The following is an 18,087-nucleotide window of genomic DNA, read 5'->3' on the forward strand; positions in this document are numbered from 1 at the left end:
ATATGGCAACTCTAAATATAAAAAGAACTTTATACTCTAATAATCGTCATATTGTAACGGATGAGTCAAGACACTACTAACAACCACCACGATCAAACGTTAGCCCATAACCCAGTCAGTTTGTCAGCCAACAAACAGCCAGCGATCCAGCCAAACAAGCGAACGAACGAAGTGGTTGTTTATTCAATACGATACGATTACATATTGAATGACTGACTTCTTGATCACTAAAAGTCATTTTGCAGTTATAGCTGCTGTTGTTAGTATGTGTGTTTTCTGTTTCTGTTTATTTCAAAAATACTAAATTTTAAATTAAATTTCAAGTAGTTGAGTCAGTCTTAAAACTAACTTAAAAACGAACAAACCATTTATGAAAACTCAACGCTACAACACTAAATAAATAAATAAAATCCATTTCGAGCAGTTAAACTGTGATATAAAATTACATAAAATTTATGAAAAAATAAATTAAATAAAAAAAGAAACAATTTAATTGTTGATAATATTTATTTAACACAAATGTTTAAGTAGAAAAAAAGAAAAAAACGTATATTCTTAAATAACAAACCGATAAATAAGTGTAATAGTGTTTAATAAATTTTAGCTGTTTAATCAATTTTTGTAAAAAAAAAGCAGCAAATAAAACAAAATTGTGTTTATCATCCAACAATTGTTGATAAAAATTATTTATTTTGATTAAATACCTCTACCGGCTATAATATCATTAACAACATCATCATTACTTCCTAATTGTACATACTCATTCTTACATTCAAAGTGGAAAAAACATTTTCCTATGAACTGGAAATTATTCTTGGGATTTATCTATTGTTAAGCTGAAATTTAATTTCATATTAAACAATATTGTATATTAATTAATTGCAAATCGTCAAATGTAAATAACAAAACAAAAAACAAATCATGTTCCAGGTGAGACATACCAACCAACAGTCATTTCATTATGAATCACATTTGAAAAAGTTAAACGTTGTTGAATATAAACATTCCATTCATTTATTTATTCATTCAGTTTTATGCTGAAATTATTTTTTTTTTATTTAAAATTCAAACATATTGAAATATTTAACAACAACAAATGATTAAAAAACACATATTGATTTCATTATACACTTAGAAAAATGTTAGAGGAGAATTGTAAATAATTTGAAATTTTATTTCAGTTAAAATTTGGATTTTTAGAAAAATTTAGTTTTTTTTAAAAAAAAAAAAGATTTGGATTTTAGAAAAAATTTAGATTTTTAATGAAAAATCGATTAAAAAAATCATATCAAAAATTTTTTAAAAAATCCGATTTGTTTTAAAAATCTGATTTTTAGCGAAAAATTAGATTTTTAGTGAAATTTTGTATTTTTAATGAATATTTTGATTTTTAGTGAAAATTTTGATTTTTTTAGTTTGAATTTTTAAGGAAAAATGTCATTTTTAGTAAAAATATAAAACTTTTAGTGAAAATTTGGGATTTTGGTGAAAATTTTAATTTTAGTGAAAGAGTGATTTTTTTGGCAATATTTGGATTTCTTTTAGCGATTTTTGATGAATTAGCTCTTAATTAAAAAAAATTTCAATAAATTCTTTTTTTAAATAAATATTTTCTAAAAGTTCTCTCATTATTGATAATTTCTTTATTTAATGCAATGATTTTTAAGAAATTCTTTCTTTAAGTAAATGTTTCATGAATTCTAACAAATAACAAAGTAAGACATTATTTCATTCATGAAGAAATAATTAACAATTTCAAAACTATTCATTTTCAATATTTAAATAATATTTAACCTATTTTTTTAAGTGTAAAAAAAGTTTCAATGACCTTTTACATAATTCTCATTATAAAAACAAATCATGTACACATATTTTTTTATTATTATTAAAAAATCATTACAAAATTCTAAACGTTAATTACTCACTTTCATAATAAATTCATTCAAACATACATACATTCATCTATTCATAGTTATGATCAAAACTTTATTACATTTAAATAAATGTATTAAAATTTTAACAATTTCATTTTTACAGTTAAAAATCAAAAAATATTGAAATCATCATCATCCTCCTCAAACATACATACATTGATAACCAAAGACCTCCAAAACGCATAACGCATTACATTATTCATACCGAACAATCATTTCATCTAAACATTATTTAACCGCAAAATATTAAATCATTCATAAAATTAACAACAAAATGCTACATCCACATTCATTTGTGCAATCAATTGCCCATATTAATGATTCGGGTACATTTGAATCTAGTTTTGAGGTTAAATACATACAATCAACACCGCAACGTCAAAAGAATCGCAGTCGTCTCAACGAATGTGAACGCGAAAATTTGCGTCGTTTTGTTAGAGAATTTGAAGAATTGCAAGCTTGCAATAGCAGTGCTAAATCAACACCAAAGAAATTTAAACGATTCTTCTTGCAACACGATCATTTAGTCAATATTGGTAATACGGAAAGTAGCAGGAGTGTGGGTCAGACGTCAGTATGTCCCCGAGATAATTTGCAGCAATATTTTCTACCCCCAACTCCCTCACTATCGCCCTCTTCGAGTAGATCTAGTTCCCCTGTATTAGAGCACTTAGATATGGGCTGTAAACCTTTAGTCTGCTGTGATGACGAGGAGGATTTCTCCAATCATGACGATAGTCAACTTTTGACAAATGATGAAGATATTGCTAATTGTTCGGCTGAATCATCGTCTAATTTCGATTTACATCCGCCTTTATTGCCCTCGTTTAATGTGACACCACCACCGGTAGCGGCAGCATCTGCTAAACAACAGCAACGTAATGCTGCCTACGAATTGGCTAGATTTTTACGTGGTTCATTTCATGTCAAACGCGCCAAGATAACAAACTTACGTCGTTCACTTAGTGATAATGAAAATTTACAAAATACTGATTTACCCCCAACACAAATGCGCACGTCAAAGCCCTGCCGCGCTGTGACGACAACAGATTCAAAGCCCAAGAAAAAAGTATTAGAGGATACAACAAATAATCAGAGATCAAGAATAGGAAGTACTTCAAGTATTTGTGTAAGTATTTGATTTAATTATTTGTAATTTTAAGTAGGATATCTTAATGGTTCTTGTTTTAAGGACTAGTTTTAAAGAGGGTTAAGTGTTTAGTTTATAATTTTTCAAATGCACCACGTGTTAGTAGTTTAATATTTTATTTAAAACAGTGATTAATAGCGTTAATTTAATTTAAAAAGCTACACCATTTCCAATAACAAAATTTTAGTCAAATAGTTCAAAAGTTTTAAAAAAATATTGATCCAGATGGACTAAGTCTTTCGATCCTTCAATATACGATCACTAAAGAGTTTCTTTGTCAATTGATCATAGCCATCGATGTATGACATGTTGCAACTCTTGAACTCCATTAGTGCCCGCTTGGGGACTTTCCCATATGGATATGATGTCCTATTGAGTCAAAATTGTTGATCATTGCTTTATAGTGATTACCGTTCTGACAAAGACCAGCTGAAAAATTATCACGATCAAGGTCTGAATTTCTCAGTTTACGCTTACCAAACATTTTCTTCGCTAAATAACCGATTTTTGATATGACAGATCTCTTCCACATCAATAATTATGTGAGATTAGCTTAACTGCAGCACTTTTACACCAATGTCGATTATATTGAGTTCAAGAACTTGAACAAATCCCACAGAGAAGTCCTTTAATAGGGAACATTTTTCTCCTTGGAAAAATATACATATTTTCTTGATAAATTATATAAACCACGAACTTATCCAAAAAATAAGAACTTTTTAAATATATCACTTTAAAAGTAAATTTTAACTTTGGACTCAATTCTCTCAAATCACGCCATAAATTCCGATTTATATATAATTTAAGAAATTTCCGATCGAAACCCGCAAAACAAAAAACTTTGCAAATATTCATTTTATTCCGATCTCTATGAATACCCCCTATTAATTCCCATACTCTTCAAACAACACATTAATTACAAATGACAAAGTAATTCCTTAAACCCAAATATGGTTCCACAAAAGACCACTTTTATTAATATTATTATTGACCATACACCGCCGAGAAAGTGTTAAAATAAATGTTTTTTTATACCATAAACAGTAGCAAACCGTACTAATGGAATTTTCGTTTTCTCGTTATCATTTTACTGAATCATACAACTACTACATGTGCTCAGTAGTTCCACCACGGTGACATCAATTGATTATTATTAAACTCTCACTGCTGACTCCTCTCTTTCTTAAATTTTTACAAGCGAGCAAACATTCCCAGCCATGAATGAAGTTATTAAGTCAATAATAACAAAAAACACTGATCTCAACGTGTATGGGACTCGCCCAAATACGTACGTATCTTTTAGAATGTAAAAAATCCATAATAAACAGAAAAAAATATTCTCACGTTCTCTCTTACTGGTAATAGATTGACATAGTCTTACTCAAAATTATGAAAGGTGAATATTAAAAAGACGAAAAAAAAAAACAAAAAAGAATGCATCACATCAACAAAATTTTGATTAATATTTATTATTTACATAGATACATACATATATACAAACATATATACATTTGTAGATACATTTCGTTTGTTTATTTCTATGTAACTTAATTCTGAGTAAATTACTCTCTTTCTCCCGCTCTTTTCTCTTTCTTGTAATATTTTCTTTGGTAGGGATGAAAAATTATTACATTGATTGGTACTATTTTTGTTAAAGTACTTTTTTCAATTTACAATTGATTAGAGAATTTCAGTCCCTGCTGCTTACTTAATATCAACGATCATAAGTAATCAACGCCGGCGATCTTCATTGTTTATAGAGATGTGTTTAAAAAGGTCCTTCAGACTGCCAGATGAAGCGGAGATCTGGTAAGCGACGAACTACAGAGGTTAGGTCCAAATCTTTAGCTAAATGAAAGGCGCTAGAGGATATACCGCACATTTGTCACTATTATAGGCAGATCTCTGAAAGGTTCCGATACTTTATCAATCAATCCTGGAATAATGAAATTGATTTCAAATTATCAAAGGCATTATGGACAAGACTTGTTGTGAAAGCAACGAAGATACTTATTAGACCATATAGATGCAGTCTAAGGATTCTGACTGGGATTTCAACAGGGCATTGTTCTATTAGCTACCAGATTTTTACGGGTTTTGCGAGGATATTAAGGAAGTAGTGACAATTGAGCTGATAATCTGCACACTGCCCTAGAACACTTGGTATCAAGAATGGAATGAATCGGCAATAGGTTCTACGATGAACTAACCACTACAACCATTGTAATCTAATATATTTTATATAGGGAATTAGCCACATCTTTATTCGATTGAAAACTATAGTGATCACCTATCATATTTACCCATCTATCGAATCTGAATCTAATTATTTTCATTAACTTGAATCGTAACTTCCTCCGAGTGGAATTTCTTGCATTTTTTTGGTGCATAACGCTTCTTAATACCCAAAAGGACGGACTATTGAACGTTTGGATTAAAAATTCTAATCAACTAAAGATTACAAATTGTGCTAGTGCTTAAGTGACGACGTAGCAGTCGAATTGAAGAAAATATCATTGGCATTCGAGAAATTTTGCCTCAATAGTCAAGGATGTCCATTACAAAACGATCACAATACATAGTTGATCAGTGTTAACTGTTTATGGCAAATTTTGGTGGATTAGGATTTCATCAAGAACTTAAGACAACCGGAAAATTGCATCGCTTTCCTTTAGAAACTTTAACAAAAATTCGAAAAATTTTTCTATAATTCAGAATACAGACACTTTTTGAACCTAACTTTGAACACTTCTAACATTAAAACCATTTCATTCCTTCTAGATAATTTTAAATTTGGTCTGAATTACGACTGAACCCCAGAAGATCTCTTAGATACAAATTCAAATTCAGACATATCCCTACACTATCGGCAGTTAAATCATCAATATATTTTAGACTTTATATTATTACATACTGGAACTTTTTCAAAAAAGTACCAATTTCATCCCTATGGTACTGAAAAGTGTACTTTAGTTATAAAAAAAAAGAATTTCCAAATCCCTCTCAACTATAGTATCTTCTCTTCTCATACAATTCTCTTTCTCTGGGAATTTCAATTAATAATGGGTACTTTCAATTTACTACTTTACTATAGATTTGCTGGTACTCTAACCAACCCGCAACGCTTTTAACTATAGGGGAAATATGAAATACACTATGAGTAAAAATTATACTCGTCGTCGTCACTGTATATGATGAATATTATTTCTTTTTTTATATGTTTGACTTGATGTTTTCAACATTTTGTTGAATCTATTTTCTTTTTCTTTCATTTGCAAAATTTCAGTTGTATTTTGAGCGTTGAAGTTGAAATTTTACACACAACACAAAAATAATGTCGAAATAGTGCGCAACTGATTTAAAATATAAAAAATAATAATAAAGAAAAAAAAAAACAAAATTTCACAATAAAAAAATAATGTTACTTTTGGCTTTAATTGAAAGAAATTTTACTTTTTAAGAAAATTTAACTTAAATTAATAAAACTGGCAAAAATTGACGAGAAAAAAAGCAACAAATGTGCGGGTTATTTGTTTAAACAAAGAAACGTAAATGGTTTTGAATAAATTAAACTTTTATAATTAATTTTTGCATACAAAAAAAGTAAGAGCTTAGTTATGTATATTGTTAAATATGTATTAATTAAGTGTTCAGCAAGAAAGCTAGAAGAAAAAAAAACTAATTTGAATTCTTTACTGTCTCCCAATACCATAAATAATAGTCACGTTTTCTCTTTTGCAATTAAAATACCATAAATTGAGCTAAACTCCCTCTTAAACCCCCCAACTACAGCTCCACAACTTTGGAACTATTTTAGCAATATAACGAAGTATTAATTAATTCGAAGAGGATTTTCGCGAAATTGTTTTTTATTTATCTAAAAAAGTGTATGACTATTTTTGTTAAGAAAAAAAACTTAAAAATAAATATATTTGTTTTTAGATTGTTGGCCAAATGATTAGATTATAAAAAGTAATTGAAAAAAAATTGTTGAAACATTGGACACTGTTAAAAACCTGTACACAATTTGAAATTAATTTCTAAATTGAAACGAGAAAAAAAAACGTCTATTAAAATGAAGAAAGTTTTTTTATTATTATTTTTTATGTTTGATGGGTTTCATATTAAATTTGTTGAGAGGGGTGATGGGAAAAATGTGGTATTTTTACTTAGAAAAACATTGTAAATGAAAAAACATTTTTGCACAGTGGCCGGGGAAAGTTTACGTCCAGTGGAAGTTTATTTTGTAAAATAAAATATAAAAGGAGATTTACACATAAAATTGAAGAACTAAAAATTTTTGGAGACTAAATATTTTCTATAAAAAACAATTTTGGACACATTTTTGTCCACAATTTTACTTCTATAGGAAACTGGACAAATTTGGAACACATTTTTTTATAGTAAATAATTTGTTTTCTGTACAAAAAACAATTGGAGACAAACTTTTTTCCATACAAAAAAAAAATTGGTGCAAATTTGGGAAAACAATTTTTCTAAAGAAAAAAATTTGAGACTAAATTTTTTAGTTAAAAAATATTTTAGGACACATTTTTATCCATGTAAAGTAATTTAGAACAATTTTTTTCTATAGAAAACTTTTTCTATATACAACATTTTAGTAAAAAATGTTTATAGAAAATAGTTTATGACAAATTAATTTATACTTTTGGCAAATTTGTTCTATTAAATATGAATTGGGACAATTTTTTCTATAGAAAACAAATTGGGACAAATTAATATCCATAGAAAATTATTAGACCAAATTTGAGATAACAAAGGGTATAATTACATTCAGTTAAACCGAATAAATATAATATTTCTACTTGTTACTTGTTAGATTAAACAATTTGTCAGTTAATTGCATGACTCGTTATTGAGGCCTAATTGAGTCATTTGATTTATTATTTCTCTCTACCCGTATGTCTATTTATTTATCTGTCGTTATGTCTGTCTGTCGTCTACCAGCCATAGTCCCTGATCTACATCTAGGTTTCACTTATTTTGATTTTTTTTTTTTTTTTTTTTTTTTGCACAAAAAACCGTTTAAGTAGCTCACACACACACACATCATTCACATAAACCTCAACGTGCAACAAAATGCATCTTTCGTTTGTAGCTTGATTTTTAATTAATTTTGATTTAAATCTACTGCTTTATTATTATAATATTTAAATTGTTCACTTCCTGCAACAACAACAGCAGCAGCAACAGCAAAAAATACGTACTTATACGTTTATTTTAAGTTCATATGCCAAAAAATAAGAATGAAAAACTGTTCAGATTGTTAACAATTATTTATGCAAATTTGTAAATGTCTGAAATTGAATTGATTTTAAATTGACACTTTATAAGATACGAGAATGTTTAACAAATACATATGAATGTACATACAATTAAACGAAACACACGTTATATACTGGGTTTGTCACCAGAAATTTATAAATGAATTTATTTATAAAGTAATTAATGACAAGTCATTTGTAAATTACACTTAAGGATGACATTTCAATGAGATTTGACAATGAGAAGAGAATTTTTGTCAGGAGTTTCGAAAAAATAATATTGTATCTATCTATCTATCTATCTATCTATCTATCTATCTATCTATCTATCTATCTATCTATCTATCTATCTATCTATCTATCTATCTATCTATCTATCTATCTATCTATCTATCTATCTATCTATCTATCCATCTATCTATCTATCTATCTATCTATCTATCTATCTCTATCTATCTATCTATCTATCTATCTATCTATCTATCTATCTATCTATCTATCTATCTCTATCTATCTATCTATCTATCTATCTATCTATCTATCTATCTATCTATCTATCTATCTATCTATCTATCTATCTATCTATCTATCTATCTATCTATCTATCTATCTATCTATCTATCTATCTATCTATCTATCTATCTATCTATCTATCTATCTATCTATCTATCTATCTATCTATCTATCTATCTATCTATCTATCTATCTATCTATCTATCTATCTCTATCTATCTATCTATCTATCTATCTATCTATCTATCTATCTATCTATCTATCTATCTATCTATCTATCTATCTATCTATCTATCTATCTATCTATCTATCTATCTATCTATCTATCTATCTATCTATCTATCTATCTATCTATCTATTTGAAAGATGTTTTAACTCAGTACAAAGCACAAAAGTGTTATTAGCATTATTCAAAAAGTAGTGAATTGAAATTCAAATTATTTGAATGTTTATTTAAAATAGTCAAAGTAAATTCAATTCAAGCGTGACCTCAAATAAAAAATCTTTGGAAATAAAATAAAAAAGCAAATTGTTAATTCAGAAATTCTAGCAAATAAATAAAAATAAATTGTCAAAACCTTTTCACAGCACCCTGTATTATAATTAATATTAGCATTGGTGATTTTGCAGCAATATTAATTTCCTCTGTGCACATAACACAAATGCATTTGTACTAGATTTTACAAATTAGTCACTTTGTCTAGCAAATGAATAATAATTCATATAAAAAAAAAAGAATTAAAGATCATTAAACTTATAAACAATAACTTTCTACTCCTTTTCCATAGACTCGCCTATTTCCCGGTAATACTTCACCATTTCGCCGTGTCTGGGAACAATCCTCTTTACGTACACCTCGCTCCGATAAATATGCTTTAAGTGGTGCTAAGCAAAAGAGTCCCGGTTTACGTTGTTCAGCTTCCATGATTACAACAGAAAGTAATGTCTTTAGTCATACATCCTCCTCAGATCCCAAACCATGTTCCCATATTAAAACATCACCGAGTGCTAATCAGAAAATGCCTATGCGTACACAATCGGAAAAGTTGATTAACTCACAAAGCAATGGGGTCAAATCATGGGCCAATTCTTTTGAACATTTATTGCAGGAGCCAGCAGCATTGGCCACATTTGCGGAATTCTTGAAATTGGAATTTTCTGCTGAAAATATTTACTTTTGGACAAGCTGTGAACGTTATCGTAATACGGAAAATCTCAGCGAGCGTCAGGCTCAGGCTAAACAAATATTTCAAAAATATTTAGCCAATGGCTGTCGTGAGCCCGTCAATTTGGATTCGCAGACACGCAATCTAACCGAGGATATGCTAAAAAATGCTGAAAGTAATTTATTTGTAGCGGCACAAAAACAAATATTTCATTTAATGAAATTCGACAGTTATCAACGTTTTATACGTTCCGATTTATATAAGAATTGTGTGCTAGCAGAGGAAAAAGATCAACCTTTACCGTATGGTGCTGAAAATTTGGATGCTTTATTGAAGACAAATTTTTTACAAAATGCCTCACCAAAGGTAAGTTGTTTTTTTTATTTCATATACAAAGTAAATATTTTAAATTTGTATTTCTTATATTTTCAGTTAAAAAAATCGGCCAGCAACGCCGAAGATCGCCGCCGTAAAATAATCTTACCTTGGCATCGTAAAACTAGAAGTAAATCCCGTGATCGTGTGGATCTGTTAAATGAAGAACATTCCTTAGCTAATAATGATAATAACTCTTCCGATGGCAGTTCGAATGGTTTAAATACTCTCTTAGTACCCTCCTCTAAACTGGCCCAATTCTCTTCTACTCTACCTCCTCCACAAACCACCAAACCACCTGCAGAAAACTCTGATAGTCAAATACAAAATCTAAGATCATCTCTACCCACTTCCCTAAAAGCAGTGGAAATTGGTTGCTCTCTATGTCGGGTTAAATTCTGTGATGGTGCCACCACCATTGTACAGATAAAACCCAACGAGACCATACAACAATTGGTGGAACGTGTCTTGGAAAAACGTGGCTTACGCTACAAACTGTACGAAGTGGTCATTAAAGGTCACAACAAAGCCATGGATTTACAAGCCTCCACTCAGGAGCTGGCCGGCGAAGAAGTAGAGATCGAACAGCGTGTCACTTTTAAACTCTATTTACCCGATCCCAAAGTTATTTCAGTTAAAAGTAAACCAAAGAAATATTTACACGAAGTAGTGAGACCAATTCTACAGAAATACAATTATGAATTGGAGGCGGTCGATGTTTTACGTCGTGATAATCAAGAAAAAATTGATTTAAGTCAACTGGTAACAACAGCCGATGGTCTACGTTTGCAAATTGTGGTTGTAAAGAAGACTGGAGAAACGGCCAGCAGTATGGTGGACTATCAAAATGATAATATTTCCATGAAATGGTTGAAATCTAAAGAATTGGCAAATGAAATAGTGGCACGTAATGCCATGGGCAATAGTTTTCGCAATAATTTACGAAGTTCGCAAAATAATTTAGATGCAATCACCAATAGTATTTTTAATGATATTATACAGGATAAAGCAAAGCCGGAATCTAAACTACAGATGACAGATCAGTATTCTATTAAGGTAAGTTATATATTTATAGGCATTTTATATCGAACGAAATTTCCTTTTAAACTCTGTTGGAAATACTTACCCCCTTAACTTACATATACATATGTAACAAATTGAGACCGTCCCTTTTCTATTGCAGTCTGATGAATGCGGTTCAGAAGCCTCCTCAATGTTTGGCACCTTGAACAGTAAAAAAGATGGACAAGTCATGTCAATGTTACGACTGAAAAATAAACCATATGCGTCCAACAATCAACAACATTCCATGGAAGCTAATGTCTCCTCAAATAGCTCTCAAACATCAAACGAATTTAATAAACCCATCATAGCCAAACTGAAGGCAGGTGTAAAATTACAAGTTACCGAAAGAGTGGCAGAAAAACAAGGTTTGTTGTAACACAATTAAAACTCAAATAGAAAGAAAGCTTTAATAAATTATTCTTTATTTATAGATGAACTACTCCTGAGCTTAAAAACACGTTTGGATAATCAAATCTCTACAGAAAACAATAATGATAATAGCAATGAAACTGATCAAATGTCTGCCGTAAATTTACGACGCATAAGAGCTAATTTAAGTCCGGTTAATAAAACAAATCCCCTTAATGAACGTCCTTTAAGCCTAGAAAGACCTCAGCCTTTAACTAGACATTCTTTAGGCAATAAATTACCATTAAATAGACATTCTACCGAATCAATTAAAACGCAAAATGAAAGTGATTCGACAACAATAAATGCAGCTAATAAAGGACCACCACCTTTACCACCAAAACCAAAGGTTCTACCAACAAAACCCTCTAATTGGGGTTTTAATATCTCTGACCAAACAACACTCCAATAGCAATATATTACTGAATTTTTTATACTTATTTATGTATGTTTGTTTGTTTATTTATCTATATGTAATTTTAACCAAATAATCGTTATTTTGTATATAAAAATGTTTATTTTTTCTTATTTTTAAATTAAGCAATAAAATATATGAAAAGTATTCAATACTATGAAGATTGCAAAGTGTTTAATTAAAGACTTTTTAAAAGTTCTAAAAATAAACAGAATCAGAATGCTTTATAAATCGGGCATTTCTAAGTGGCTGGTCTGTTCGGAATAAAATTTTACATCAGTAGATTTTTGCTGTTTTTTAAAAGGTAACATTACGAAGAACATGTTGGTTCAAAAATATGATCCAAATTTCAATTTTGGGCCACATGTTTTAGAATCTCAAACTCGGAATGAAGGAAACCAGTCTTTCAAATTTTTTTGGTATAGCGCCGCCACGTGATCATTTATGGGGTCCATTTTCAAAACATAATCGAATACCCCTTGGCTACGCCCATCTCAACTTTTAATCCGATCGACCCAACCGTTTAGAATACCAGATCTACATACATACATATATCCAAAAATTATTGATTCTGTCTCACTGTGCATTAGTACAATAATATTTAAATCAATACCAAAATAATTTTAATAAATATACCAATTTCATTGAATTATTTTTAAAATTGTTTAGACTTTTTCAATGGCCTGAAAAAAGTAAAGAAATTGTTCTTCGCTGCACAACGATCCAATTCCCAATCGGCCAAAAATAACATTGGCGCTAGCAACCTGAAGGTTTTTCTGGAACAGATGATGGACAAAAAGTCAAGGTACTATGTGGGACGATTATTTGTAAGTGTTAAATATCACCACTAAAGGAAAATACCCTCAGCACACAAGTAATCCCAAATAATACTATATATGTACATACATATTTTAAAACTTACCTTTTATTCATAAAAATTGTATCTCAAAAACTTGACATTAATCACTATTCTAGTGCATTCCGCTAACTAATTTGCCTTTTTTAATATGTTAATTTTTTCATTAATAAACTTTAAATTATGTAATTTAAATGCTCTTTGTTTAACAAACAAAATAAAAACAAATAAACACTTCACATTTTTATATTAAAAACTTTTTTTGTTATCATTTTTTACTACACTTTATTCACAGATAGAATTTTACTTTTTTAACCGCCATTTATTTATGTAATTGTACTTGCCAACTGATATCAAGATTTTTAGTTGGCAATACAAGGCAAAAATACTGCCACATGTTCATAATTTAATTTACCAACTCTATGGCAGCACTGTTTGAAAAAAAAACATTAGTTTCAAAATAACGAGGACGCGCGCAGAGATAGAAGCCGAGAAGGTTCAATTCGGCGGCTGGCCGTCGGTAATATTTTGCATGCCGCTGTTAAAGATTGGAATCGCACATGTATTTCAGAAAATTATTTCACCAATTTGAACGGAGTTGCCACTTTTTTAATTCTTATAATATTAATATAGTGAAAACTACTATAATAATGTCCATTTTCAGCTTATATAGAGACAGGTTTCTATATAACAGACTATTATACAGAGATTTTTCAATATAGTAAACTCTTTTAAGATCAATTGAAGAAAAAGTTAAATTGAGCCAACAATTTAGCCGCCGCCGATATTTTCTATAATAAGCCGCCGACCTAAAATGGTTGCGCCGCAACCGTCGATTCGGCTTGTATCTCACGCGCGTCGTACAATTTTAGTAAACAATTTTAAAATTTAAAATAAAATATTAAATAATTAAAACAAATCAAGTTTTTAGTAAAATGGAAACACCCAAACGTGTTTTACGTAATTTACATTTAACTAATGCCCAAGAACCCAATACCCCATTCCAAGTACCCGCATCACCACTCATGAAAAGTTTGGGTTATGGCACCGGCGTTAATGTTTATTATTTGGAACGTTCTCCTCGTCCTACCGGACAGATACGTTCTCCCTGGGCCATTAAAAGAGTTTCCAAACGTGTAAGAGCCACAAACAAAGAAAATTCCAAACTTTTCAATGAAAGAATAGTTAAAGAGGCAGAAATTTTACGCAAACTAAAACATCCAAATATTGTGGGTTTTCGTGCCATAAAACAGGATAAGAAAAATGGTGTTGATACCTTGGCTTTGGAATGCTGCAGTACTTCGTTGGGTATATTATTGGAAAATCGTTTAGAAGAGGGTCTCAACGCATTGCCGGCTCAACATATAAAGAGAATGATGCTTGACATATCCAGTGCTTTGGATTATTTACACACAGAAGTAAAAATGCTGCATGGAGATTTAAAATCACACAATGTTTTGGTTAAGGGCGAGTTTGAGATATGTAAACTTTGTGATTTTGGCGTAAGTTTACCTTTAAACAATGAGGGAGTAGTGAATTTCGCAGAAAATCCTCTTCTACACTATGTCGGCACAAATCTATGGTCTGCTCCGGAAGTTATAAGCGAAGAAGATGTTATTGACTGTAAAGCAGAAATTTTCAGTTTTGGCTTGATTGTTTACGAAACTATTGCCTTAGTGCCACCTCATACCTTAAGTTTGGACGACACAGAAAGTGAAATTGCTTCAGATGATGAGGACAACGATAAACCGGGAAATTTTACACTCATGGAAATGGCTTATGGTACTAGACCCGCTTTACCGCAGGCATTTGAGCTAAATGATGATTATAACATTATAGTGGAGTTATTTTACTTGTGCACGAACTCTTCACCGGACAATCGTCCCACGGCAAAGGTTATTTATGATTCTTTGACAAAGGACCAAGAAAATTAATAGTTTTGTGTGTAAAAACTTATTCTTAACCTCTAAGTTTTATTTTAACTGAATTGAATTCTCTTTATGCCTAAGAATTTTAAAAAATATATTACATTTTAACACCACCGAGTATTAAAAATCTTCAACAAATTCTTTTCAAAAGTAATCAATATTCGTTCTCAATAAAGACAATTTTATGCATTCGTTATTGCATTACCTCTCTAAAATACATTATTATTATTATGGTTATTTCCAAAACCTCCAATTTTTACATTTATTATGTTCAACATATTTAGCAGAGAAGTGAATTATAACTTAAAACATACCCTTACTTTGTTTAAAAGCAGCACCGGCCTTACGATTATGATTAGCTCGGGACGACTTATTGGCCTCCTTTTTCTGGCGATTGCGTAAGACATCTTTCTCCTGACCTTGACCTTTGGCACGACCCACCACATCTTTTGGTTGCTGCTGTGGCACAAAATTTCCTTTTTTTGCCCATTTTGCCTGACGTCGGGCTTCATAGCGAGCTCTTATGTCTTCCGGATTTTCACAGAAATTGCCATTTTTATTGCGTTGGTTGTTATCCGTTTGTTGTGAGGATTCCTCTTCCTCGCTTTCGCTTTCATCCTCCGATACATCGGCCACATTAGCCAAGACATTCTTAAGATCTTTAGACTTGACCACTCGAGTTTCACTCTCTAGTAAAGCTTCATAACTATCATCATACTCATCGTTATATTCGTCATCATCGGAATCTCTTTCGGTGACGAGGGAATATTCTTGATAACGGTGTTTAATGGCTGCCAAATCGCGTTTGTCATCCAATAGTTGTGTAGCATTTTGAGGAGCATTGGGAAAACCTTTGCCTTGTTTTATAATGCACTGGGGATTGTCCTGTGTCATTACATCGTATTTATCGCCATCATAAATATTAAAGTGTTTGACGCCAGTCTGTTCATATAATTTATCTTGAGGATCGGGTGGAATATAAACTTCACTGTGATCGGCCTGGGCTAGATCAGGAGGCAAATTATTTTCCAGAACAGCGGCTATAGCTTCTTCACTGGTGTCATAACGTGATATAAGTTTTCTCACAAAACCCGTGCCCAAGTGTGGTAAACAATCTAAAACCATTGTAACTTCCAATTCCAAATCACGTTCAGAAGATGGTTTAGGTTTGTTAACAGGTTCGTTTACTTTTTCTTCAACTTTAGATTTTGTTTGGTTAATTGCATCATTGGTATTCAATAACTCATGATTCGCTATTAAGTTTTGTAAATTGTTTATCGTTTCCTTTTCCGCAGTTTCAGCTTCTTTTTGATAACCCTGTACCACAAAGTTAGCCTTAAAGGTGTCCCTAGAAAGTTGTATATTAAATAATTATAAGCTTTTATTAAAAATATGTAAACATACAAATCCTCGCAAGCCTGTTTCAATATCTCCATATCCAAAGCCACGGAAAAGTGTCTCTCATAATCTATAACAAAAGTCTGTTCTGACAGGCACTCAGTTAATAAACCAATAAATTCTTCGGTGGCCATTATACTGGCTTTGCTGAAAATTATAAATTAATTTAAAAATGATCTCCATTTTTAATAAATTTTTCACTGCTTACGGTTTTGCCAGTACCTCTTCCACATAGGAGTAGGAGATACTACGAAATGCTTGCAAGAACTGCAAACGGGCCTGATTAAGCCACATTAAACTTTTGGCAGTTTCATTTATAAGATAAATATTTTTATACAAAAATGCCAAAGTATTATCATAAAAATTTGCTATACTTTGACCCAATTTCATTTCTCCACACAAACTCCTAACCGCAGGACAAACGTTCAGTAGAACACTTAATGTGAAGGCACAGTCCAAAGTGTACAAAGCCACATCATCGAAGGGGGTTTCACAAGTGTCATCGGGCAGACCACCACCCGCCCCTTCAAAACCCTCATTCTCGGTTTGTGTTTGAATGGAACGAAAGGCAGCACGAAAGAAGTTTAAGGCCGCTATTAGATCCTTTTTATAGTTCGGTTCTATGTTCAGGAGAGTATCAAAAATTCGCTGCAATATGGCAGCATTTTCAGGACAAGCATTTCCCACCGCCACCAGTAAGTCAAAGAGCATGGGCACAGAGATCAGATAATTTTTATAGATTAGTTCACGCATATCATCTTTCTTTAACCAGCAATCGGCTGACTCTTTAGGTGTTAATAGACGACAAATGATACGTAATACCAAATTGAGTAATGTCTCATAATCAGCTTGCACATTGTCACTGGGAGGCTGCGAACAAATGTTTATATAGAATGGTGTAGCCTTTTGAAGAAATGATACTATGCAGCCCAGAGCAGATTTCTGAAATACCATATAGGACCAAAATCTGAAAATAGCAAATTATGAAATATTTAACTGCCTGTTTCACAATATAGAAACAACATTTTCATTCTTATAAATATATTGAAAACAAAAACAAAATTTTAAATTTATTTTAACTTCCAGAGATCAAGCTATTTTCCAGCTATATAATAAATATTATGAAGTAAGAATGCTTTCTTTCGCAATTTTAAAGTGAATACTGTTTTTAGCAAGGATCGTATACATACTCATGATGCTTTAAGCTCAATAAGAACTCCAAATCATTTTTAAAATTGTCTGCCTCATGTTGCCATTCCTGTAAAGCGGCGCCGGTTTTGTAATGACCACCAGCTACCACCAAACTAGTGTAGTTAGAAAATATCGACCGGGGAGCCCAATATTTGTCCAAAGCACACACGTTCTTTTTAACTCCATCATCGAGCACGACAGGGAAAAATAAATCCTTTAAAGATTTGTTATCCGGATTCTAGTTAAATAATAATAATAAAATTTATATTTTTATTAATATTTAAAAATATTAAATGAAAAATGGTCTCACCTTAAATTCATTTACTATATTTGTTGGCATATTTTCGAATTACAATTAATTTTTCATCAATTGCTGAAATTGCACAAAAAGCGAAATATTTTA

General features: G+C 31.0%; 3 protein-coding genes across 5 annotated transcripts; 2 read left to right on the top strand and 1 right to left on the bottom strand.

The window, feature by feature from the left end:
- The first annotated feature begins 331 nt into the window (after positions 1-331).
- LOC119614326 (regulator of G-protein signaling loco-like) lies at positions 332-12,464 on the top strand. Of its 3 annotated transcripts, none has more exons than XM_037970468.1 (6): positions 332-580; positions 2,277-3,063; positions 9,671-10,414; positions 10,481-11,479; positions 11,607-11,853; positions 11,920-12,464. In XM_037970468.1, the coding sequence occupies exons 2-6, from the start codon at positions 2,611-2,613 to the stop codon at positions 12,306-12,308; spliced, it is 2,832 nt and encodes a 943-aa protein (XP_037826396.1). In that variant the 5' UTR covers positions 332-580; positions 2,277-2,610; the 3' UTR covers positions 12,309-12,464. The 3 variants fall into 3 exon arrangements, with proteins under 3 accessions (XP_037826396.1, XP_037826397.1, XP_037826395.1); XM_037970469.1 differs by lacking the exon at positions 332-580 and adding an exon at positions 730-930; XM_037970467.1 differs by lacking the exon at positions 332-580 and having other exon boundaries at positions 2,021-3,063.
- A 1,518-nt stretch (positions 12,465-13,982) lies between these two features.
- Positions 13,983-15,208, top strand: LOC119614325 (lymphokine-activated killer T-cell-originated protein kinase). The gene has a single exon (XM_037970466.1). The coding sequence runs from the start codon at positions 14,103-14,105 to the stop codon at positions 15,099-15,101; it is 999 nt and encodes a 332-aa protein (XP_037826394.1). The 5' UTR covers positions 13,983-14,102; the 3' UTR covers positions 15,102-15,208.
- An 83-nt stretch (positions 15,209-15,291) lies between these two features.
- LOC119614324 (activating signal cointegrator 1 complex subunit 2) lies at positions 15,292-18,087 on the bottom strand. The gene is made up of 5 exons (XM_037970465.1): positions 17,995-18,087; positions 17,684-17,922; positions 16,702-17,460; positions 16,500-16,640; positions 15,292-16,443 (listed from the first exon to the last, which is right to left on the bottom strand). Exons 1-5 carry the CDS (start codon positions 18,022-18,024, stop codon positions 15,399-15,401), a joined length of 2,214 nt encoding a protein of 737 aa, XP_037826393.1. The 5' UTR covers positions 18,025-18,087; the 3' UTR covers positions 15,292-15,398.

The sequence above is a fragment of the Lucilia sericata genome, unplaced genomic scaffold, assembly GCF_015586225.1.
Source record: "Lucilia sericata isolate MDLA Ls3-8-SP2 unplaced genomic scaffold, ASM1558622v1 Contig002794F_arrow, whole genome shotgun sequence".
NCBI lineage: Eukaryota > Metazoa > Arthropoda > Insecta > Diptera > Calliphoridae > Lucilia > Lucilia sericata.